At 41.7% G+C, this 25,119-nt stretch overlaps 1 protein-coding gene across 1 annotated transcript in view; it reads left to right on the top strand.

Moving 5' to 3' along the window:
* Nucleotides 1-25,119, top strand: part of tbc1d2b (TBC1 domain family, member 2B) — a 154,572-nt gene that overhangs the window by 101,730 nt on the left and 27,723 nt on the right. The window contains exons 7-8 of the mRNA XM_060853641.1: nucleotides 1,603-1,713; nucleotides 18,998-19,191. Of these exons, the coding sequence (XP_060709624.1) occupies nucleotides 1,603-1,713; nucleotides 18,998-19,191 (305 nt within the window). The remainder of the gene's footprint in view (nucleotides 1-1,602; nucleotides 1,714-18,997; nucleotides 19,192-25,119) is intronic.

Here is a 25,119-nt window from a genome sequence, read left to right as displayed (position 1 = left end):
CTTTATTGAAGCGCTCTAAAATCCATGCATTGTTTTTGTCTACTGGGTTTGATTCCGGTTATGCAATTGAGAATGTATGGTTGTTTAAACATTGCAGATTTGGTTCTGTGTCAGTCAAATACAAACTGACTCCCATTACACCACCTTTTTTTTTGATTTGTTTTCACCCATTTGATATACATCTGAGTGTTGGGAGAGATTCAGACTGGTGTGTGTGTTTGTTCTGACAAGTATATCATTCTATTTGCTATTGGTCGGTTAACTCCATTAACTGAACAATGATCTGCGACACAAACTGATGTCAGCAGTGCAGGCGCAGTTCCTGCACTGGCTAAGGTTACCATGACGATCCCACCTTCACAATTGCCCCTCACCTGGGGCGTGGCAATCCTCAGGTTTAACTCACTTCCAGTTGTCTGTGTCTCTGTGGTCCTCTGGGACTATAGCAACTTCACTTTTACCTGGTTTTGAAGAAAGCTGGAACACTACAGAGGAACAGATATTTAATTTTATTCTGCTCATAAGCATGTAAGAAATCAGTCTTGGTTAGAAAACATAAATGATGTGACCTGTGCGTAATTTTGTTTTCTCTCTCCATTTTTCTCCCTCCCTCCCCTCTGCTTCTCCAAAGTACACATGAACATTATTTTCTATTATTTGTTGTTTCAGTTTGCTAATAATGGAATGTCATTCAAACTTTGTGAGAAGATTTGTAGCTCGGGTGCTCGTTGTTGTGGTTCTGTTCACCGAGCTGGGAATTTGTGTTGCAGACGTTTCGCCCCCTGTCTAGGTGACATCCTCGGTGCTTGGGAGCCTCCTGTGAAGCGCTTCTGTGATCTTTCCTCCGGCATTTGTAGTGGTTTGAATCTGCTGCTTCCGGTTGTCAGTTCCAGCTGTCTGCTGCAGTGATCGGTATATTGGTATACCCAAGACTAGCCACTTTACCATACGTCAAGAGCATTTCCGAACTGACAGCCAGACTACTGCGACCACTAGGACTCATAACAGCACAAAAACCAACAGCCATTCTAAGACAACAACTCACCAGAACAAAGGACCCAATACCCAGCATGAGCAAAACCAATGTAATGTACAAAATCCCATGCAAGGACTGCACAAAACACTATATAGGACAAACAGGGAGACAGCTAACGATCCGCATCCATGAACACCAACTAGCCACGAAACAACACGACACGACAAGCTATCCTTAGTAGCCACATACGCAGATGACAAGCAATGTGAGTTTGACTGGGACAACACTACTATTATAGGACAAGCCAAACTGAGAACAGCCAGGAAATTCCTAGAGGCATGGCACTCATCCACAGATTCAATCAATCAGCACACCGACCTGGACCCAATATACCGATCACTGCAGCAGACAGCTGGAACTGACAACTGGAAGCGGCAGATTCAAACCTCTACAAATGCCAGAGGAAAGATCACAGAAGTGCTTCACAGGAGGCTCCCAAGCACTGAGGATGTCACCTAGACAAGGGACGAAACGTCTGCAACACAAATTCCCAGATCGGCGAACAGAACCACAGCAATGGAATGTCATATTTTCAAAGTATCCATTATTCTTATTTCTCCCTCTAGGACAGTCTTCAAGGTTATAAGACACAGAACAAATTCCTTAACAAGGAGATTCTGGAACTATCTGCGCTTAAGCGAAATGCTGAAATGAGGGAGAAAGCTCTAGAAGCAAAGGTATTTTAACTGTTATATTTGTATCTGGATTAGTGTAAAATGAGGATTAACTCTTTGAACCGTTGGCTTTAAGATAAGTAGTTTATTTCTTAGTATTAAGTGCTAATTCTCACTAATTTGCATTCATGCTGTAAATAGAACATAGACATAGAACATAGAACAATGCAGCATAGAACAGGCCCTTCGGCCCACGATGTTGTGCCAAACATTTGTCCTAGCCTAGGCACCTATCCATGTACCTATCCAATTGCTGCTTAAAGGTCACCAATGATTCTGACTCCCACAGGCAGTGCATTCCATGCCCCCACTACTCTGGGTAAAGAACCTACCCCTGACATCCCCCCTATACCTTCCACCCTTCACCTTAAATTTATGTCCCCTTGTAACACTCTGTTGTACCCGGGGAAAAAGTCTCTGACTGTCTACTCTATCTATTCCCCTGATCATCTTATAAGCCTCTATCAAGTCACCCCCTCATCCTTCGCCGTTCCAATGAGAAAAGACCTAGCACACTCAACCTATCCTCGTACGACCTATTCTCCATTCCAGGCAACATCCTGGTAAATCTCCTCTGCACCCTCTCCAAACCTTCCACATCTTCCCTAAAATGAGGCGACCAGAACTGCACACAGTACTCCAAATGTGGCCTTACCAAGGTCATATATAGCTGCAACATCACCTCACGACTCTTGAATTCAATCCCTCTGATAATGAACGCTAATACACCGTAGGCCTTCTTACAAGCTCTAGCCACCTGAGTGGCAACTTTCAAAGAGCTATGAACATAGACCCCAAAATCCCTCTGCTCCTCCACCTTACTAAGAACCCTATCATTAACCCTGTATTCCGCGTTCTTATTTGTCCTTTCAAAATGGACAACTTCACACTTGACAGGGTTGAACTCCATCTGCCACTCCTCAGCCTAGCTCTGCATCATATCTAAGTCCCTTTGCAGCCAACAACAGCCCTCCTCACTATCCACAGCTCCACCAATCTTCATATCGTTTGCAAATTTACTGACCCACCCTTCGAAGTCATTAATAAAAATTACAAACAGCAGGGGACCCAGAACTGATCCCTGCGGAACTCCACTTGTAACTGGGCTCCAGGCTGAATATTTACCATCTACCACCACTCTCTGACTTCGACCGGTTAGCCAGTTCTCTATCCAACTGGCCAAACTTCCCACTATCCCATACCTCCTGACTTTCCGCATAAGCCTACCATAGGGAACCTTATCAAATGCCTTACTAAAATCCATGTACACTACATCCACTGCTCTACCCTCATCCACATGCTTGGTCACCTCCTCAAAGAATTCAATAAGACTTGTGAGGCAAGACCTACCCCTCTCAAATCCGTGCTGGCTGACCCTAATCAAGCAGTGTCTTTCTAGATACTCATAAATCCTATCCCTCAGTACCCTTTCGGTTACTTTGCCTACCACTGAAGTAAGGCTAAATGGCCTGTAATTCCTGGGGTTATCCCTATTCCCTTTTTTGAATAGGGGCACAACATTCGCCACTCTCCAGTCCCCTGGCACCACCCCCGTTGACAGTGAAGACGAAAAGATCATTGCTGACAGTTCTGCAATTTTCTCTCTTGCTTTCCACATAATCCTAGGATATATCCCATCAGGCCCAGGGGACTTGTCTATCCTCAAGTTTTTCAAAATGCCCAACACATCTTTCTTCCTAACAAGTATCTCCTCTAGCTTACCAGTCCGTTTCATACACTCCTCTTCAACAATATGGTCCCTCTCATTTGTAAATACTGAAGAAAAGTACTCATTCAAGACCTCTCCTATCTCTTCCGACTCAATACACAGTCTCCCGCTACTGTCCTTAATCGGATCTACCCTTGTTCTTGTCATTCTCCTGTTTCTCACATACGCATAAAAGGCCTTGGGGTTATTCTTGATCCTACCTGCCAAAGATATTTCATGCCCTCTCTTAGTGTCCTAATCCCTTTCTTCAGCTCCCTCCTGGCTATCCTGTATCCCTCCAATGCTCTGTCTGAACCTTGTTCCCTCAACTTTATGTAAGTCGCCTTCTTCCTCCTTACAAGACATTCAACCTCCCTCGTCAACCAAGGTTCCCTCACACGACCATGTTCCTTCCTGACCGGTACACGTCGTATCTGTTCCTTGAAAAAGTTCCACATTTCAACGACATCCTTCCCTAACAGCCTGTGCTCCCAACTTATGCTCCTTTGATCCTGTCTTGCAGCATCGTATTTACCCTTCCCCCAATTGTAAAGCCTGCCCTATTGCACGCACATAACCTCTCTCCATAACCAAGGTGAAAGTCACAGAATTGTGGTCACCATCACCAAAATGCTCACCCACTAACAAGCCCATCACTTGTCCTGGTTTGTTACCAAGTACCAAATCCAATATGGCCTCCCCTCTGGTTGGACAATCTACATACGGAGTTAGAAAAGCTTCCTGGACACACTGCACAAACACTGCCCCGTCCAATCTACTTGATCTAAAGAGCTTCCAATCAATATTTGGGAAGTTGAAATCGCCCATGACTACTACCCTGTGGCTTCTGCACCTTTTCCAAAATCTGTTTCCCAATCTGTTTCTCCACATCTCTGCTGCTATTGGGGGGACCTATAGTAAACACCCAACAAGGTAACTGCTCCTTTCCTATTTCTGACTTCAGTCCATACTACCTCCAAAGGCGGATCCCTCTCGAACTGCCTTTCTGCAGCCATTATACCATTTCTAATTAGCAACACCACCACCCCCTGCCCCCTCCCCCTCCCCCTCCCCCTCCCCAATCTTACTGAAACATCTGTAACCAGGAACCTTCAACCTGTCCCTCTACTATCCACGTTTCCGTGATGGCTACAACGTCATAGTCCCAAGTACCAATCCACGCCTTAAGTTTACCCACCTTATTTCTGATACTCCTTGCGTTGAAGTATACACACTTGAGCCCGTCTGTGTCCGCAAGTATTCCCTGTCAGTGCTACCTTCTCCACAGCCTCCCTACATTCTTGGACATCCTGAAAAACAGCTAACCTGCTTGCTGGACTACAAGTCTGGATCCCATCCCCCTGCAAATTAGCTTAACCCCCCCCCACCAATGCAGTCCAATTGTCCAAATACCTGAAGCCCTTCCTCCTGCACCATCCTTGCAGCCACGTGTTCAACTGCACTCTCTCCCTATTCCTTGCCTCACTGTCACGTGGCACCGGCAACAACCCAGAGATAACGACTCTGTCCATCCTAGCTTTTAGCTTCCAGCCTAACTTCCTGAGCCCCTGAGTGACCTCCCCACCCCTCTTCCTACCTATGTTATTGGTGCCAATGTGCACCACGACTTCCAGCTGCACACCCTCCCCCTTAAGGATTCTGAAGTCACGGTCCGAGATGTCTCGGACCCTGGCACCTAGGAGGCAGTAAACTAACTGAGAATCTCGCCCATGTCCACAGAACCATCTGTCTGCCCCTCTAACTAAAGAGTCTCCTATAATTAGCGCTCTCCACCTCTCCCACTTTCCCTTCTGGGCCTCAGAGCCGGGCCTCCTGCCAGAGACCCAGTCGCTGCAGCTTACCTCTGCTAGGCCTTCTTCTCCCCCCCCCCCCCCCCCCCCCAAAAAACAGTATCTAAAGCGGTATACTTATTGTTGAGGGGACCGACCACAGGGGATCCCTGCACTGCCTGCTTCCTCCCCTTCCCACCTCTAACTGTTACTAGCTGCTTCTGTTCTCTGGCATAACTATGTCCCTGTAGCTTCTATCTATCACCCTTTCAGCCTCTTGAATAATCCTCAGTTCATCTACCTCCAGCTCCAGTTCCCTAATGCGGTCTGTGAAGAGCTGGAGCTGGCTGCACTTTCTGCAGGTGAAGTCGGTAGGAGCATGGGTGGTCACCCCTACCTCAAACATCCTGCAGGAGGAACATTCCACTGCCTGCGCTGCCATAACTCTACACTTAGTCTCCAAAAAAGAACACTAACTTGCAAAACAAGAACACTAAATCTCATTGTCAACTTGATTATTTAACCATTGCTTGCTGTGACAAGTGTGCAAACTAGTCGATGCTTAAAATAGAATAAGTTGAATAGAACTGATCGTGAAGTGTAAGAGAAGAATCTTGCCCAATGGCCTCCAACATCTCACTATTTAAATATTTTGCTTTCTTTCCAGTAGCATTACAAATATTTTTTCTCTTCCTATCATCCAAGTTGTTGGAATGAAAGACATTGCTCCAAATTTATTATTTTCCCATTTAAGTTGCTGATTTCCCCTCAGTTATCACTTGCTCCTTGAGTCTTCAAGATGGTACCTTGGTATCACTTGATTTACCACCAGTTGTTTCTTTAATGCCTTTTAGCCCCTGACATTTAGCATTTCCTTCAGGTTGCTCAATTTAATAAAAAATATACAGGTACAAACTCAAAGACCACAAGGGAAAGCCAATATCATGTGGAACAATTTGTGTTTTATGTATTCTAAATCATATTAGTTCCTTGTTGAAAATGCAAGGCAGCAAGTGGTGTTTAGGGGATGTCCCGCAAACCAGCTTACTGTAACTTAGACACATAGTTGGATTATCTCTGCCATCAGCAGTCTCTGGACATAAGGATTTCACTTTTTCCTTCTTCCGTATTTGTGGTAATGCACATGATTCAAGTGGAACGTTCTATGTGGTATAACTTAAGGTTTTTAGAGAGAATCTTGAGAATTGCCCAAAAAAAGGGAATTTTGAATATTTTCTCTCGGTATTGTGAATTTTGCAACTTTTGAGATGTATGTGATTTCTGACTTAGCTGAGGTCTGTGACTATTTTCTTTACTGGTTTGGTAATGTTTTCAAATCAGGCTTAAAATTTAATTATTCACTACTTTTAAAAGTTGTTCATCAACTTTCTCTCTCGAGCAGATGGTATAGGAAAGTATTTAATTGGGGGAGGGGGAATTACAATGCTATCAGACAGGAACTGTGGGGCATAAATTGGGAACACGTATTCTCGGAAATTACGACAGATATGCGGAGGTTGTTTAGGGAACACTTGCTGTGAGTGCTGGATAGATTTATCCCACTGAGGCAAGGAAGGGATGGTAGAGTGAAGGAACCTTGGATAATAAGAGATGTGGGACATCTAGTCAAGAGGAAGCAAGAAGCTTACTTAAGGCTGAAGAAGCAAGGATCAGACGGGGCTCAGGGTTACAAGGTAGCCAGGAAGGAACTGAAGAATGAATGTAGGGCAGCAAAGGGGGATGTAAAAGCCTTTGGTAGGATTAAGGAAAGCCCCAAGGCATTTTACACTTATGTGAGGAACAAGAGGATTGTCAGAGTGAGAGTAGGGCCAATCAGGGATAGTGGAGGGAACTTATGCCTAGAGTCAAAGGAGGTAGGGGAGGTCCTTAATGAATATGTTGCATCATTATTCACTAGTGAGAGGGACCCTGTTGTATTGTGAGGACAGCATGAAACAGGCTGATGTGCTTGAACAGATTGGTGTTAAGAAGAAGGATGTGCTGGAAATTCTGAAAAACACAAGGATCGCTAAGACCCCTGGGCCTGACGGGATATATCCAAGATTACTATAGGAAGCAAGGAAAGAGATTGCTATGGCTTTGGCGATGATGTTTGTGTCCTCACTGTCCACTGGTGTAGTAGCAGATGATTGGAGGGTGGCAAATGTTATTCCCTTATTCAAGAAAGGGAATAGGGATAACCCTGGGAATTACAGACCAGTCAGAGTCTTGCATCTGTGGTGGGCAAAGTATTAGAGAGGATTCAGAGGGTCAGAATTTATTCTTTGGGAAAAACATAGTCAGCATGGCTTTGAGGGGCAGGTCATGCCTCACAAGCCTTATTGAATTCTTTGAGGATGTGACAACACACGTTGTTGAAAGTAGAGCATTGGATGTGATGTGAATGGATTTTAGCAAGGCTTTTGATAAGGTTCCCTATGGTTGGCTCATTCAGAAACTAAGGACGCATGGGATACAGGGAAATTTTGGCGATCCGGATACAGAATTGACTGGTTCATAGAAGACAGGGTGGAAAGTATTCAGCCTGGAGCTCGGTGACCAGTGGCGTTCTGCTGGTGTTTGTTCTGGGACCTCTGCTCTTTGTGATTTTTATTAATGACTTGGATGAGGAAGAGGAAGGTGATTGGGTTCGTAAGTTTGCTGATGACGTAGGTTGGTGGAGTTGTGATAGTGTGGAGGGCCATCGTAGGTTACAACATTGACAGGATGCAGAGCTGGGTTGAGAAGTGGCAGATGGTGTTCAACCTGAAGTGATTCATTTTGGAAAGTGGAATTTGAATGCAGATTACAGATTTAAAGGCAGGAATGGAGGGATCTTGGGGTCCATGTCCACAGATCCCTCAAAGTCACCCCCCAAGTTGATAGGGTTGTTAAGAAGGTGTAAGGTGTGTTGGCTTTCATTAGCAGGCGGAGTGAGTTTAAAAGCTACAAGATTATGCTGCAGCTCTATAAAGCCCTGGTTACACCACACTTGGAATATTGTGTAATATTCTAGTTACAAGTGTGGTGCTGGAAAGGCACAGCAAGTCAGGGAGCATCACTTTCTCCAAAGTTCTAGTTGCCTCAATATAGGAACGATTTAGATGCTTTAGAGAGGGTGCAGAGGAGATTTACCAGGATGCTGCCTAAACTGGAACACATGTCTTATGAAGGAAGATTTGAGGGAGCTAGGGCTTTTCTCGTTGGAATGAAGAATGATGAGAAGCATAGATAGAGTAGTTAGCCAGAGAGTTTTTTCCCAGGGCAGAAATGGCTATTGCTAGGGGCCATAATTTTAAGGTTTAAGAGAGATGTCAGAGGTAGGTTCTTTACACTGATGGCTGCATGGAGTACACTGTCAGCAGTGTCAGTGGAGTCAGACAAATTAGGACGTTTAATTGACACTTAGTTAGGCACATGGATGATAGTGAAATGTAGGTTAGTTTGATCTTAGAGTAGGATAGGTTGGCACAACATAGAGGGACGAAAGGCCTGTACTGTTCTGTACTATTCTATGGTCTATGATTGGTTATAAGTATCTCATTGCATTTTGTACTCATTTGCTACTTATTACATACAGTGGATGTAAATTACACTATAAAGCCAGGAATGTGTTCCTTTGACGATCGAAATGTAAATCGGCAATCAGAGTTTGAGAAAATGAAGCCTTCCATAGCTATACGGGAATGCAAATCAGAAGATACTGTCAACCAATCATTTATTGAAGGTGGGGAGGGTTTAAGAAGAAACATTTGCTCAGTGTTCAGCATCTTGCCGAAGTGGTCTGAACCCTCCGTGTTCGTCATCAATATTATCAATCAATTCCACCATAAATTTATATAGCTCCTTTCTCAGTAAAATGTTCAAAGGTGGTACACAAATGTGTTTGGACAAAAATTGACAGTGATTCACTAAAAGAAATATTAGTAATGCTTGGTTAGAGTAGATTTTAATCAGTACTGTAAAGGAAGAGAGGGAGAGGTAAAAAGCCAAATTTTGGTAAGGGAATGAGAGAGTGAAGGCTCTAGGGAGCACCAATTTGATAACTAAATTGCTGGTTTAACAAATTGACAATAAAACTAATTTCTGTCGTCATCAAAATCTGTTTTGGATACATTTATTTCTTGCCTTAAATAAATTGTCCTGCATTTTCAGGTGTAGTTTGTGGTTTTGTGCAATATTTGGTTTGTGTCATCAGTCCTTTTCTTTTAGGAATTGACTGACCTATTATAAAGTTCTATGCAAGAATTTGTTCAGAAACAAGAGGCTTTTTATTTATGACTTGAGTTTAGATTATACTGATTTGCAGCGCAGAAACAGACCGTTCAGTTTAACCAGTTCCTACCGGTGTTGGTGCTTCATTTTTAAAAATCTATAATCGTAACCCTTTTGTCCCTTCTTCATATGTTTGTATGGCTTCCCCTTAAAATACTGTTCATTTCAGACCCTGTCTGTGGGTTATCGCCACTCTTGTTGGCTAAAGCGGCTTTTTCTCCATTCCCTATTGAATTTCTTATATGTTGAATTGGTAGACTCTTGTTATCCACTTTTTCACGTGAAAACATTGTTTCAGTATCCATTCTAATTTGAAAGACTTTTGCTAAGTCACATTCACCCAAGTGAAAAGAGACCCTGCCTTGTCAGTCCTTCCCCTTATGGGTCACTTTTGATGTTAGAAAGTTCAGATAAATGTTGTATACTACATTTACCATTGTCTACTCTGTTACCATTTCAAGGTTGGTTAAACAAGCCTTTCCCTTTGAAATCTATAGAGTCTTGACAATTATATAAATGTCTTTTCTAAATCATCTTCCATTCTCTCCTTTTGTAAAACTGTCATTACTGTTCCTGTCATTGATATTAAGTTCACTGCTCCATAATTCCCTGGAGAGATTCTGTCTCCCTTTAAATACAGGAATTACATTAGCTAGCTGCCAGTCCTCTGGCATTGCGCTTCTTCATCTCGCCCCATCTCTGGCCTTTCTCGAGCTGTTTCCTTTATGCATATGCAATTCACATCAAATACCCCATGTGGTGCAAAGCAGCAGGCTAAAGTTAATGTTTATGGGATTGAAGGAAAGTTGTAGTCATTCTCATCAACTTATTTGGTCATATTATGATACATTCTCCAGGACAGACTGTATCTCCTGGCCCAAAGGTACATACACTGCCACAACAATAGAAGGCTCTGTATGAAGACAACTATAACAATGAAAACAAAATACTGTGGATGCTGGAAATCTGAAACCAACATTATGCAGGAGAAACTCTGAATCTGGCAGCATCTGGGGAGAGAGAGAGAGAGACCGAAGTAATATTTCATGGTGGCACGGTGGCTCAGTGGTTAGCACGGCTGCCTCACAGAACCAGGGTCCCAGCCTCGGGCGACTGTGTGGAGTTTGCACGTTCTCCCCGTGTCTGTGTGGGTTTCCTCCCACAGATCCAAAGATGGGCAGGTCAGGTGAATTGGCCATGCTAAATTGTCCGTAGTGTTAGGTGCATTAGCCAGAGGGAAATGGGACTGGGCGGGTTACTCTTCAGAGGGGTCGGTGTAGACTTTTGGGCTGAAGGGCCTGTTTCCACACTGTAGGGAATCTAATCTAATCTAATCTAATGTCCAGTATGCCTTCTGAAGAGCAAGGCAAGTCATACGTTTGGTTAGGAGGTACAAGGCCATGAGTTGGTGTTCATCTTTTATATGTCTTTATCTATCGTCCTAGGAAGCCAAGACCATTGCTGTTCTGACCTTCACTAATTACTTTGATCATAGTTTATGCTTTTTTAAAAAAAAGTCTATTGAGAAATTTCTTATTTTTGAATATGTCTGATATATAGTCCACGTTATTTACATAATTTCATTAATTGAGTGACTTTGCACTCCTCAATACTCAAAACTGTTGTAATTTCACAGAAATTCATCAAGTAGTCTGGTGCTGTTGTTTTTTCTCTCTCTCTCTCTCTCTCTCTCTCTCTCTCTCTCGTAAATATTTTGTGCATCTGATGAGAAATTTTCCCTTCAGCATCACTTTTGAAATACTGCTCTTGGATCTAATTGGTTCATATTCTTTTTGCACAAAAGTGAAACAAATTGTAAAAACAATTCTTTACTTTTGGTCTGATCTTGAAACTATCCTGAGCCACTCTGTCATGGACTGTATCAGCAACTGCTCCTGTTCTAGTTGGTGCTTCAGGGGAGGCTTTGACATTAAAGGTCAGGAACTTCAAAAGCCTTGACAGTGCACAGGCACAACTCTAGCTTTTTGCTGACAGCCAGTCTTCACCAACCTAAATTTTACCTTGTGGATGTATGTTTGCTCACTGAGCTGGAAGGTTCGTTTTTAGATGTTTCCTCACCATACGAAATAACCTCATCAGTGAGTCTCTGGTGAAACGTACATCCACAAAGTAAGATTTAGGTTGGTGAAGATTGGCTGTCAGCAAAAAGCCAGAGTTGTGCCTGTGCACTGTCAAGGCTTTTGAAGATCCTGACCTTTAATGTCAAAGCCTCCCCTGAAGGCCAGGTGTTCTATCCCCCTTTTCTATTTATGTTTAGATTTCCTTGAGTTCGTAATGTCATTTCCTGCTTTTTTTTTAATTTGGACCCCCATCTACCATACTCAATGTGTTTATTGATAGAGTTCCAGTTGGAATGCCATGCTTCTAGGAATTCTCATGCGTGTCTGTTTGGCTTGTCCTAGGATGATGTGTTGTCCAAATCAGTGGTATCCTTCCTCATCTGTATGTGAGGATACTAGTGATGGTGGGTCATGTCTTTTTGTAGTTGGTTGACGTTCATGTATCCTGGTGGTTAGTTTTCTGCCTGTTTGCCCAATGTAATGTTAGGTTCTTGCAAAATAAATGACGTTTATTTTGCTTTTTGCCTATGTGCGTTAGCTGCTGTTTTAGTGCGTTGGTGGGTTTGTGAGCTACCATGATGCCAAAAGGTCTGAGTAGTCCGGCAGTAATTTCTGAGATGCCTTTGCTGGAAGGGAGAGTAGCTACGGTTTCTGGACATATTTTACCTGCTTGTTTGAGGTTGTTGCTGAGAAATTGGCGAACTGTATTCATTAGGTATCTGTTCTTTTTGAATATGCTGTATGGATGATTTTTCTCTGCTGCTCGTAGTTCCTCTGTGTGGTGGCTCGTTGAAATAATATTCTAATGTATCTTTGTTTGTGGGTTTTGGAATGATTGCTTCTGTAGTTCAGTATTTGGTCCCTATGTGTTGTTTTTCTCCTCTTGTGAATTTTATACCAGTAAGGATATTATTGATGGTCTCAAGGTTTTCTCTAATTTGTTTCATTTTATTGATGACAAAGATGTCATCCACGTAACGGTCCTAAAGTTTGGGTTGGATAGTTGGCAAAGCTGTTTGTTTGAGTCTCTGCATTACTGCCTCTGCTGAGAACTCTGATATCAGATCCCATTGGTGTTCTATTGGTTTGTCTGTAGGTTTTGTTATTGAAAGTGAAGTGGGTGGTAAGGCATAGGTCCACGAGCTTGACAATATAGAACATAGAACATAGAAGGATACAGCGCAGTACAGGCCCTTCGGCCCTCGATGTTGCGCCGACCGAATCCTACCTAACCTATACTAGCCCAATAACTTCCAAATGCCTATCCAATGCCCGCTTAAATGACCATAAAGAAGGAGAGTTCACCACTGATACGGGCAGGGCATTCCATGAACTCACAACCCGCTGTGTGAAGAATCTACCCCTAACATCTGTCCTATACCTACCACCCCTTAATTTAAAGCTATGTCCCCTAGTAACACCTGACTCCATTAGCGGTAAAAGGTTCTTAGTATCTACCCTATCTAAACCCCTAATCATCTTATACACTTCTATCAGATCTCCCCTAAACCTTCTCTTCTCCAATGAGAACAGCCCCAAGTGCCTCAGCCTTTCCTCATAAGATTTTCCTACCATTCCAGGCAACATCCTGGTAAACCTCCTCTGCACTCGTTCTAAAGCTTCCACATCCTTCCTATAGTATGGCGACCAAAACTGCACACAATACTCCAGATGAGGCCTCACCAGAGTCTTATACAACTGCAACATGACCTCAGGACTCCGGAACTCAATTCCTCTGCCAATAAAGCCCAGTACACCATATGCCTTCCTCACAGCACTATTTACCTGGGTGGCAACTTTCAGAGATCTGTGTACATAGACACCAAGATCCCTCTGCTCATCCACACTACCAAGTAGCCTACCATTAGCCCAGTAATCCATCATCTTGTTATTCCTACCAAAGTGAACGACTTCGCACTTAGCTACATTGAATTCCATTTGCCACATTTCCGCCCAGCTCTGCAACTTATCTATATCCCGCTGTAACCTACCACTTCCTTCCTCACTATCCACAACTCCACCGACTTTTGTGTCATCCGCAAACTTGCTTACCCAGCTTTCAAGCCCTTCCTCTAGATCATTTATAAAGATAACAAAAAGCAATGGTCCCAAAACAGATCCTTGTGGTACACCGCTAGTAACTGCGCTCCAAGATGAACATAATCCATCAACTACTACCCTCTGTCTCCTTCCAGCCAGCCAATTCCTAATCCAAACCTCTAATGTATCCTCAATGCCATACCTCCGAAGTTTTAGCATTAGCCTACCATGGGAAATGTTGTCCTTGCTGATGAGATTGGTGTTTGGTGCATGTGTCTTTGGTTCTTCTAATAACGTAGCCAGTGTTTTTTTGGCCAGGTTGATGTTGATGGATGTGAACAGGGCTGCTATGTCAAAGGAGACCATTATTTCATCCTCCTTCTATCTTGGTATCTTTGAGTCTTCTACTAAGTGTTGCAGTCTTTGGTGTAGTTCCTTGGCTAGTTTATATGTTGGTGTTCCAAGTAGCGAGCCAATGGGTCGGAGGGGGCTCTTGAGTTGTGAATTTTGGGTAATCCGTAGAAGCGTGGTGTGTTGGATCCAGCCGGTTTCATTTTTTTGGAAGTCTGTGTTGTTTAATTCTCCAGATTTCTCAAGTTTTTTGAGGAAGGATGTGATTCGGTTCTCTTGTTGTGAGGTCGGGTCTACCGCCACCTGTTTTTACGTGTTGGTATTTGCAAGTGTACGCTTTCTTAATGTAGTCTGTTCAGTTTAAAATGACTGTTAAGCATCTTTTGCCTGCAGGGAGGATAACCATGTTTCATTTTTGAGTCTTTCTAGTTCTTTCCTTTGTGTATGGAGTGTATTTCCTTCCTTTCTCCTGCTTAATGTTAGTGTGACTGTTTGATGGTTTGCTGAGTTTCTTCTGTGAGTTCATTGTCTTTGTTTGTTCAGTGTTGTTTCTGATGCTGCTAATATCTTTCTTGTGGGCATCCTGGAAGTTGTAATTTAATCCACTTACTAGGACGCTTTTTCAGTGTCTAAGGGTCATACAGACCAAATTCTGAACTACAGAAGCAATCATCCAAACGTCCGCAAACGAAGCTGCATTAGAGCATTATTTCAATGAGCCATCACACACTGCAGCACAGAGGAACTACGAAGAGCAGAGTAAAATCACCTATACAGCACATTCAAAAAGAACAGGCACCTAATGAACACAGTCTGCCGATTTCTAGCAACAACCCCAAACAAGCAGACAAAACATGCCCAGAAACCCTAGCCACTCTCCCTACATCAAAGGCATCTAGGAAATGACTACCAGACTACTAAGAACTCTTGGCATCATGGTAGCTCTCAAACCCACCAACACATTAAAACAGCAGCTGCTGAACACAAAACACCTATACAGACAACAAGCAAAACCAACGTCATTTACAAAATATCTTGCAAGAACTGTAACAAATACTACATTTGAAAAAACAGGCAGAAAACTAGCCACCAGTATACATGAACATCAACCAGCCATGACCCATTATCACTGGTATCCTTATATACAGATGAGGAAGGACACCACTTTGGCTGAGGCAACACATCCATCCCAGGACTACCCAAACAGAGACATGCACAAGAATATCTAGAAGCATGGCAATCCAACCAGAACTCTTATCAACAAACACTTCAATTTGGACTCCATCTACCACTGCGAAAAAGAATGGGAAATGACATCATCAACACAGGAAATGACATTACGAACCCAAGGAAAGCTAAACACGTAAATAGAAAGGAGGATAGAACACCTGCACTTCACCAGAGGTTCACTGATGATGTTACCTAGTATGGTGATGAAACGTCTGAAAACTAACCTTCCAGCTCAGTGAGCAAACTTACATCCAGAACCTTAACCTGAGCTACATGTCTTCTCAAAACCCACTATCTTGTCTTGTTTTTCCCTGAACTTTCGGCTGTGTCATGTAGACTTTGCTTATGGGCTTTCCAAACTCCGGTATCAGCAATACAGATCTATTAGTGGCACCTGTCTTTGTGTGAGTCCTTCCAGGACTTTTCTAAATCCTGACAGCAACACCCAGCTGTCTAATAACTCCTAATTGTCTAACTGAATTCTGTCACACAGATATCCAGCTGTTGTTGGGATTTGACTGTCCATCTCCTACATAGGTGTAAATTCAGTTTTTCTTCCTGAATCAACTCTGTTTGTCTTATATTCTTGAATGACCTCAAATCGCTGTAATTTATTTGAACTGTTTTCAGTGACCCCTGCACCTTTCCTCAGTGACCTATTAAAAGCCTGCAATAAACTCTCCCCTCTTTGCCATCAAAATTTAATGTTGCCATTTAGCAACCCTTTGAACTGCATGTGCCATGAACATTATCAGGCACAGGTTGCCAGTTTGCTCAGTACAAAAGAAAGGATACAGCTAGGAGATTTCATCACTATTTTAAATGGTTAAGCAAGTTACTTTCTCTATCTGAAGAAGAAAGCAATAGAAATCAAAAAAGGTTAACGCAAAATTTCTGTTTCTGAAGCACTTTTCACGATCACAATGTTTCAAAGCACTTTATTTTCAATGATTTACCTTTTGAAGTGTAGTCACTGATGTAATGGAAATTGTAATGTTGTAAAAAATGTGACGGTCAATTTCTGCTCAAACATCCATAAACAACAATGTGAAAGTGACTGGATAAATCTCCTCTTTCATGATATTGTTGTAGGGATAAATATTGGCCAGAACACTGAAGAATTTGCTTGGTTCCACTTTGAAATGCTGCTATTGTTACTTTTACATCCACCAGTGCAGGAAAATAGAACTTCAGCTTAATACCTCTGCATTGCACAGAAGCTTTGGCTTTTGTACTGTAACCCTGGAGTGAACCTAGAAACTTAAGATTCCAAAGCATGAGTGCTATCTACTGAACCACAGCTGTCAGGGAACTCTGGATGGGATTGTATTGTTCAGATTTGAAAGAAGATCAATAGCATTTAGGAATTTAGATTTTTTTTGTTTGATGCTTGATGCAGAGATATTCAAAAAAAAAGAAATGTTCCACTAATTTCATATTTCTTTACTTTCATTGTCAAACTCCAGAACATGAACAATGGGCAAGTTTACCCATTTGATATTGTAGGAAGCAGCTGTTCTGATCAATCCCTTAGGAAATACTTTAGAGTAAATTATATTTTCTTTTTATTACATTTCTGCTACCTTTTATTCAAAATAATGGTTTGTAACAACCATGGGGAAAAAAAAATTCACGGTCATGTTATAACTTAAAGCTGTGATGGAAATTAGAGGAAAAGCTAATTTAAATCAGGAAGCTTTCCATCTTCTGAATCGAAATTATTGCATTCAATCTGTTTTTTGTTATTTTCCAGGTTTGAGTATAGTTGCGAGTATAACTACCTTCACACTGACAGTCTTAACCTGACCTTGATGAAACCATCTGTTTGGTTGAATAAAGTAACTGCATTGGTCTTATGCTGCTAACTCCATTGCTTGGTTTTCTGTAACTACAACTGTTATTGCAACTGTATTTAATTGGAGGCACTAGCTTTCCGAGCGCTGCTCCTCCATCATGTGGAAAGCTATTGCTTCCAGTTAAGTCTGTTGGACTATAACCTGGTGTCATGTGACTTTTAATTTTTTCCATCCCAGTCCGACACCAGCATCTCCAAATTGCAACTGTATTTGATATTGTTGAGACCATGTAATAAGTTGGCTGTAAGGCCAAGTGCCTAATTTTGGAATACAGTCGTAAAATTGTGATTATAACTTCTCCCTTTATGCTCATATGGTTCTGTGCCCAGTTAACTCAATAATAAGAATGTTTCACAAAGCTTCAGTCTTCATCTTTGGCTGATGCCCGTGCGCATCTTCTGAAAATCACTTGAGAAATCCAAAGTACTAACTCAACTTGAAATGAGATCCTGACAGTTCCACAAACAGATTGCCAAGGAGATCAAAGGTAATGGGGTTGAATGGCAGAGCAGACTCGATGGGCCGAGTGGCTTAATTTCTCCTGCTATGTTTTATGATCTTATGAATATTGATTGTGTGGTTCACACATCAAATATGCAAGCCCTTTCAGTTTTTGGAGTCAATATGAAAGGTACAGTTTCGAGTGATTGAGATTGGTTTGTAGAAATACAGAACTCATCATTGACTAAAATATTTCAGTTTTGAAACACTGGGGACTTTCTCAGTTCTGTGGTGCACAGTGCCAAGTGTTGCTCCAACTCACTAAGTCTGTTTTGACAGCCCCTTTCAAACCCTCTGCCACCTAGAATAAGGCCAGGAGACACATGAGAACAGTATTACTCAAAATTATGCACTATCCTGATTTGGTGCTAGATTACTGTTCTTCACTGTCATTGAGTCAGAATCCTAGAACTCCCTCCCTAATAATACTATTCATGTGGATTTCAATGGTTCAAGAAGACTGCACACCAATCAGCTGAGCAACAAATGCTAATCAGAGTGAAGTATAATAGAGTCACAGGGAACAATACATCCCTACCTAACAAGCTCAATGCATTCTACGCTCACTGTGTGCAGAAGGTTAGTGAAATGTTGCTACTTGTCCCAGTGTCACAGTCTCAGATGCAGCTATACCCACGGTCTTCACTACAGATAGTAGATCAGTTTTCTTGAGAGTGAATCCATGGAAAGCAACCAGCCCTATGGAAGTACTTGTTGATATCTTTAACCTTTCCTAACTGCTTCAAGAAGGCCACCATCGCCCCAGTGCTAAAGAAAAATCATGAGATTGCCTCCGTGATTATGGCCCAGTTGCTCTGACTTTCATAATTATGAAGTGCTTTAAGAGATTAGTCATGGCTCACATCAACTCCAGCTTACCAAATTGCCTTGATCCTTTGCAATTTGCCTGCTGGTGCAACATGTCCACAGCAGACGTCATCTCCCTAACCCTGCACTCATTACTGGAACATCTAGATAACAAGGATGCTTGCATCAGGCTATATTTGACTATCGCTCCGCCTTCAACACCGTAATGTTTTGAGATAGGGAATCATAATTGGTCGTTCTACTGGGGTACTCCTGATTCTGTACCGCAGCCATTTTGGAGGATGTTCAAGGTAAATTTCTTTCAAAGAAAAACCCCTTCTTGTAGAACAATTAATGCCATATACCTTATGCAAGTTTTTTTAGCTGGAATTTTGATTTAGGCAGGTGTATGTATCAGGGTGAGTCTTCAGCCTGTGTTGGTCCAGACTCCAGTATATTTTAATGAGAAATTCTCCACCTTGCGTGTGTAATGATATGGGAAGCCTGATGAATTTCCCCTCCCATCCTGATATGCATAATATAGGTTTAATTGCATGCCTTTGCTAACTGAAAATTGTTGCTAAAGGTTCTGGTGTTAAAGTAAGAATGCTATCTTCTGATGGTAACTTTTTTTTTCTATTTCACTAGTATTCTGGCCTGGAAGCTAGACTGTGCCAAGTAGAGAGCAAGTACCTTGTTCTCCTTCAGGAAGTTAAGAATCCTATTTGTTCTGGAGGAAAGGGTCCTACACACGAAGTAATTTCCAGACTTCTGGAAGATGCTTTGAAGGTGGATAGTGCTGAACATGCTGAACAAACTACTCTCAAACCGCATCCTGTCAGGTAATCCCATGACTGCACTATAATTTGAGCTATTTTAAGATAGTTTTATGTTACAGGTTCTGCTGACTGAAGATGGAAAGACTTCTCTGCAGGAGGAGAAAGGAAGCCAAAGGAAGAATAATTTACTGACTCTTCTATCAGATTTCTCCTTCCCTACCCTAGAGCAGCAGACGTCTTGCAACAAGATCTGGACAATATCCAGGCTTGGGCCAACAAGTGGCAAGTACATAAATGCCAGACAATGACTATCATCAATAAGAGACACTATAATCACTGCCTCTTGACGTTCAATGGTATTTTCATCACTGAATTCCCCACTTTCAACATCCTTGGGGTTGCCATTGACCAGAACCTCAACTGGGCTCACCACATAAACAGTGGCTACATGACCAGATCAGAGACTAAGGACACTGCAACGAGTAACTTACCTCCTGACGTTCCAAAGTCTATCCACCATCTACAGAGCACAAGTCAGGAGTGTGATAGAATATTCCCCACTTGCCTGGAATGGATGCAGCTACAACCACACTCGAGAAACTTGACACCAGCCAGGACACAGCAACCCGTTTGAATTGGCATCACATCTACAAACATTCAGTCCTTCCACTACCGGCACTCAGTAGCGGCAGTATGTACTATCTACAAGATACACTGCAGAAATTTACCAAAGATCCTTAGACAGCATCTTCCAAACCTAAGGCCACTTCCATCTAGAAGCACAAGGGCAGCAGGTTTTTGATAACACCGCCACCTGCAAGTTCTCATCTAAGCCATTCACCAACCTAATTTGGAAATATACTGCTGTTCCTTCACAATCTTAGGTCAAAATCCTGGAATTCCTTCCCCACCAGCATTGTAGGTCAACCCACAGCAAGTGGGACTGCAGTGATTCAAGAAGGCAGCTCACAACCATCTTCAGGGCAAATAGGGATGGGCTATCAATGCTGGCTAGCCAGCGACACCCAAGTCCCACAAATGAATTTTTTAAAAGTACAGATTACCTCCTTGTTAGACTCTTGTACATGGCATAGGGTGACTTGAGCATGAGGGAGAAACCAAGGAAAAAGATACCTTAAACTGATTGAATTGCTTATTACAAGGAATTGTCGTAGATAGCAATGCAAAGACAAGCTATTCAACCCAAAAAGTTTTGAAAATCCTTTATCAAACAATTTCTTCTTCGAATCCTCCAGTGAAAACAGCCCCACACTCTGTCTATTTATATTCCAAAGTATCAGCTACCGTCTTTGTTTCTGCTTTAAATTCTCTCTGCCTTAATATTCTGCTCAGTATTTGATGCCCAAAGCAGCACGCGGTTCTCCAGATCATACTAAAGATTTGTATAGATTCACTATTACATCTCAGCTTATGTTCTGGGCCTGTTTCTTTGAAATCCAGTACTGCACTAACCTTCTTTATGGCCTCATCCTTTAAGGTTTTGTGCTTGATGATTTATAAACCTTAACTCCCAAATCACTCAACTTCTCCACCAAAAAATAGTCATTTTTTTTAAGATTAGATTACTTAGCGTGGAAACAGGCCCTTCGGCCCAACAAGTCCACACCGACCCGCCGAAGTGCAACCCACCCAGACCCGTTCCCCTACATTTACCCCTTCGTCTAATACTACGGGCAATTTAGCATGGCCAATTCAACTAGCCTGCACGTTTTGGACTGTGGGAGGAAACCCACACAGACACGGGTTGTGCCACACAGAATGTGCAAACTCCACACAGTCAGTCACCTGAGGTGGGAATTGAACCTGAGTCTTTGGCACTGTGCCGCCCACACATTTCTTGATCAAAAATGTAATTTCTCAATAATTGAATTTTCCTCAGCTTGTCACTCAATTTTTCATGTCACTTGAATCTCATAATTATTTATCATGTCTCCTGCAAATTTGGCCATTTTTTCCTCTAACCCCAATGCCTTACACATTGTAAACTTTAACTCTTTCCAAACTCTGCTGCTCTTGTCTTAACTGCCCAAAGTCCATTCTCCTTTTATTTGGGATCCTGGTCAAGCTGCAGCTTGATTTTAAAATGCTCAGACACATTTTCAAACAATCTCCTGTTTCTCCTCCAATTTTTGTTTATTTTCAACTAATGCATTATCCTGTACTCGTGGATGCCCCATTCATGATGAGCACTTCTATTGTCAAATATCTGTATAGTATTTCCACTTATGGTCTGCCATACTTCCTGGTTTTTTTTTTCTTTATTAACATTTGTCTTTAATTTCCTTTATTTTTATTATACCTGTAGATTTCTGTTATAGAGCCAGTATTCTCCACCTGTTGAATTTTTGTTTATAACTATTTATCTATGGTGGCCCATAAGTTGAAATAATTCTCCATTAGTAAAGATTTTTTGTGCAGTTTTGCACTTTCTTTATAAAAATATGCATTTTTGAACCTGTTGTTTACTGTAAAAATAATAACTTCCCGTAAGGTCATTGCAGCCATGCTCGTTCTATGTAGTAATTGACTCCAAATCTATTTTTTGGCGTGGTTTTATCCTTTTCTATACTTTTAAAATATTTCAAATGGGATTAGATGCTATATGTGGCTGACTTAATGACACTCCTCTCCAGAGGATTATTACAGCATATTTCCTAACATCAGTGTATTGTTCTACCCAGGGATCATTTAGTCGCCATTAGGAACAGAATTAAAGAACAGGATCTGAAGGGTTATAATTTCTGGATGAGTTTCAAGTCACGTGCAAATTGCCATAGGGAAGTAAACACTTGGCTAAAGGAGTGCTGTGGAAAAAGGTGTTCCATTTTTGGGGACATTGGCATCATTGTTGGGACGAGCTCCACCTGAATCAATATGGGACAATATCCCAACAGAAAAGCTAAATAGGGCGCTCATAAGGACTTTAAACAACTTAAGGGTGGCAGGTGCCAAGCAGAGGTTATTAAAATTTTCAAAACAAGTAATAGGACAGGATGGAGAGGTTCAGGAATCTAACTTCAGGCACAGTAGATAACTGAGAAGGGGGCCGGTCAACACAACTGGAAAATCAGATGGGTAGCAGATCTTAGGAAAAGATATTTGTGAAATGTCTTACGAGATGGTTTTTGTGTTTTGGAGCAGCTGTGGTTTTCACTAAGAAGCAAGCAATTCTGGGCTAGATGTGTAATTAGGTAGACTTGATTAGGGCGCTTCAGGTTAAGGAACTACTAGGGGCACAGCGACCATCCTGTGATTTTGAGAGGGAGAAACTGGAATCTGATGTAATGGTGTTACAATTAAGTAAAGATAACTAAGGAGCTGGCCAGAATTGATTTGAGGGGGGAGCATAGTAGGGAAGATGATGGAGCAGCAATGGTTGGAGTTTCTGTGGATAATTTGAGAGGTACAGCAGAAAGTCATCCCAAAGAAGAAGAAACGTACTAAGGGGAGAACGAGGCACCTTGGCTGTCAAGAGAAGCCAGGAACAAGATAAAAACAAAGGAAGAGCTTACAATGCAGAGAAGATTAGTGGGAAACCTATAAAAACCAGAAGGCATGTAAAAAAAAAGCAGTAAAGAGGAAGAAAATGAAACGTGAGGGTAGCTAGTTATTAATATAAAAGAATATTGCAAGAATTTTTTTTATATATAAAAGGAAAGAGAGGCAGAAGTGGACATTGGAACACGAAAAAATGAAGTGGACGTAGTAATGGGCAGTAAAGGAATGCCAGAGGAACTGAATAGTTACTTTGCATTGGTCTTCACGGTGGAAAACACCAGAACCATACCTGCATTTCAAGAAAGCCAGAGCACAAAGTTGAGTGTAGTGGCCATTACGAAGGAGAAGGTGCTGAGAAACTGGAAAGTCTGAAGGTGGATAAATAACCATATTTGATGGACTATACCTCAGCATTCTGAAGGAGATTGTGGAGGCATTGATGATGATCTTTTTAGGAATTGCTGGAATCAGGGAGGATCCCAGAGGACAGGAAAAGGCAAAAGATTGGAAATTATGGGCTGGTTAGCTTGACCTTGGTTATAGGTGAGATTTTAGAGTCCATTATGAAGGATGAGATTACCTAGTGCTCAGAAGTGCATGGTGAATAGGCCAGAGTCAGCATGGCTGTGTCAAGCTGAGGTCAAGGCTGTCAAATCTGTTAGAATTCTTTGAGGAGATAACGAGCGAGTTAGACAAAGCAGAGCGATTGGACTTTTTTTTTGTATAGAAGTGATGTATTCGGATTTCTGGAAGGCCATTGGGAGACTGCTAAATAATAATATTAGGGAAAGGTACTGGTATGGATAGTGATTTGGCTGACCAGAAGGCAGAGTAGGGATAAAGGGATCATTTTCAGGATAGTAGCTGGTGATGACTGGGGTCAGTTTTGAGACCACAGCTATTCACATTATATGTTAACTATCTTAATGTAGAAACTGAGGACATTGTTGCTAAGTTTATGGATGACACAAAGATGGAGAGACAGGTAGTGTTGAGAAAACGTTGACTGCAGAAGGACTTGAACAGGCTCGGAGAGTCGGGTAAAGAAGTTGCAGATGGAATACAATATGGGAACATGTTAGATTATTCACTTGGGAAGAAGAGAGGTGTAGAGTATTTTCTAAATGGGGAAAGGAGTCAGAAATCTGAAGCACAAAAGGACTTTGGAGTCCTAGTTCAGGATTCTCTTAAGGTTAACATGTAAGTTAAATTGGCAGTTAGGAAGGCAAATGAAATGCTCACATTCATTTTTAGAGGGCTAGAATACAAGAACAGAGATGCACTGCTAAGGCTGTATTATGCTCTGGTCAATCTACATTTGGAATATAATGAGCAGTTTTAGGTCCTGTATTTAAGGAAGGATGTGCTGGCCTTGGAGGGAGTCCAGAAGAGGGAGTTCACAAGAATTGTCATGAGAATGAAAGGCTTGTCATGTAAGGAGTGGTTGAGTTCTCTGGGTCTGTGAAACTTGCTGAATACTGAGAGGCCTGGATAGTGTGAATATGGAAAAAATCTCTCCACTGAGCTGAGGACACAATATCAGAGTGAAGGAACAACTCTTTAGAACTCTGTGGAGGAATTTCTTCAACCAGAAGGTGGTGAATCTGTGGAACTAATTACCTCAGAAGGCTGTGGAGGGCAAGTCATTGAATGTCTGTAAGACAGTTTCTTGATTAGTAAAGGGATCGAATAGTGAGAAGGCAGGAAAATGGGGTTGAGAAATGTATCAGCCATGATGAAAAGCAGACTTGATGAGCTCAGTGGTCTAATTCTGCCCCTATATCTTATGGTCTTATTCATGATTGGTCCCATGAAGGTGGATTACAGAATTTCTTTCCATATTGCTGCAATAGATTCTCTATTATAGCCATACAGATGTGGACTTGAGACTTCCAAGGTAAGCAATGACCATCATTAGATAATACAAGTAGACATCACAGCACATTCCTTATCTGATTAACACACGGATATTTTCAAGTTTGTAAGAATGACAGTATATTTCAGGGCTGAGAAAATAATATCTAAGTAATTTTAGATTTATAACTGCAATAGGACAGAACAAATAAAGTGCTAATGCTGTGGAATTGAATTTTTTTCTGGGATCAAATATCAGTAGATATTAAGTTCATAACAATGAACAGATACATGGTTTCTCCTGACAAATGTGTTGACTGCATCTGGCAAGAATCTTTAAGAGCAGAGAAAAGATCCTTTGGTGACAATTGTTTGCGTATAGAGTTAAATTTATTTTAGCTTCCATGTAGCTATTAGGTCTTCCAAGTTTCAAACCACTTGAAAATGAACAGTAGACGTCAGACAGAAATTCCTTTTGTATGATTATTGTGCATCAAGCTTGAAATTTGTAGCAAAAATATGGAATTTTTAGATTAATTTCCATAAGGAAGATTGGCAATTTAAATAATATCAAAAATGTCCTTTTCTGTGCTGATATGGAAATGGCAAGCAGGAAGA

This window comes from Hemiscyllium ocellatum, chromosome 42 (assembly GCF_020745735.1).
Source record: "Hemiscyllium ocellatum isolate sHemOce1 chromosome 42, sHemOce1.pat.X.cur, whole genome shotgun sequence".
NCBI lineage: Eukaryota > Metazoa > Chordata > Chondrichthyes > Orectolobiformes > Hemiscylliidae > Hemiscyllium > Hemiscyllium ocellatum.
The sequence above is the reverse complement of the archived record's forward strand: the minus strand, read 5'-3'. Positions and strand labels throughout refer to the sequence as shown.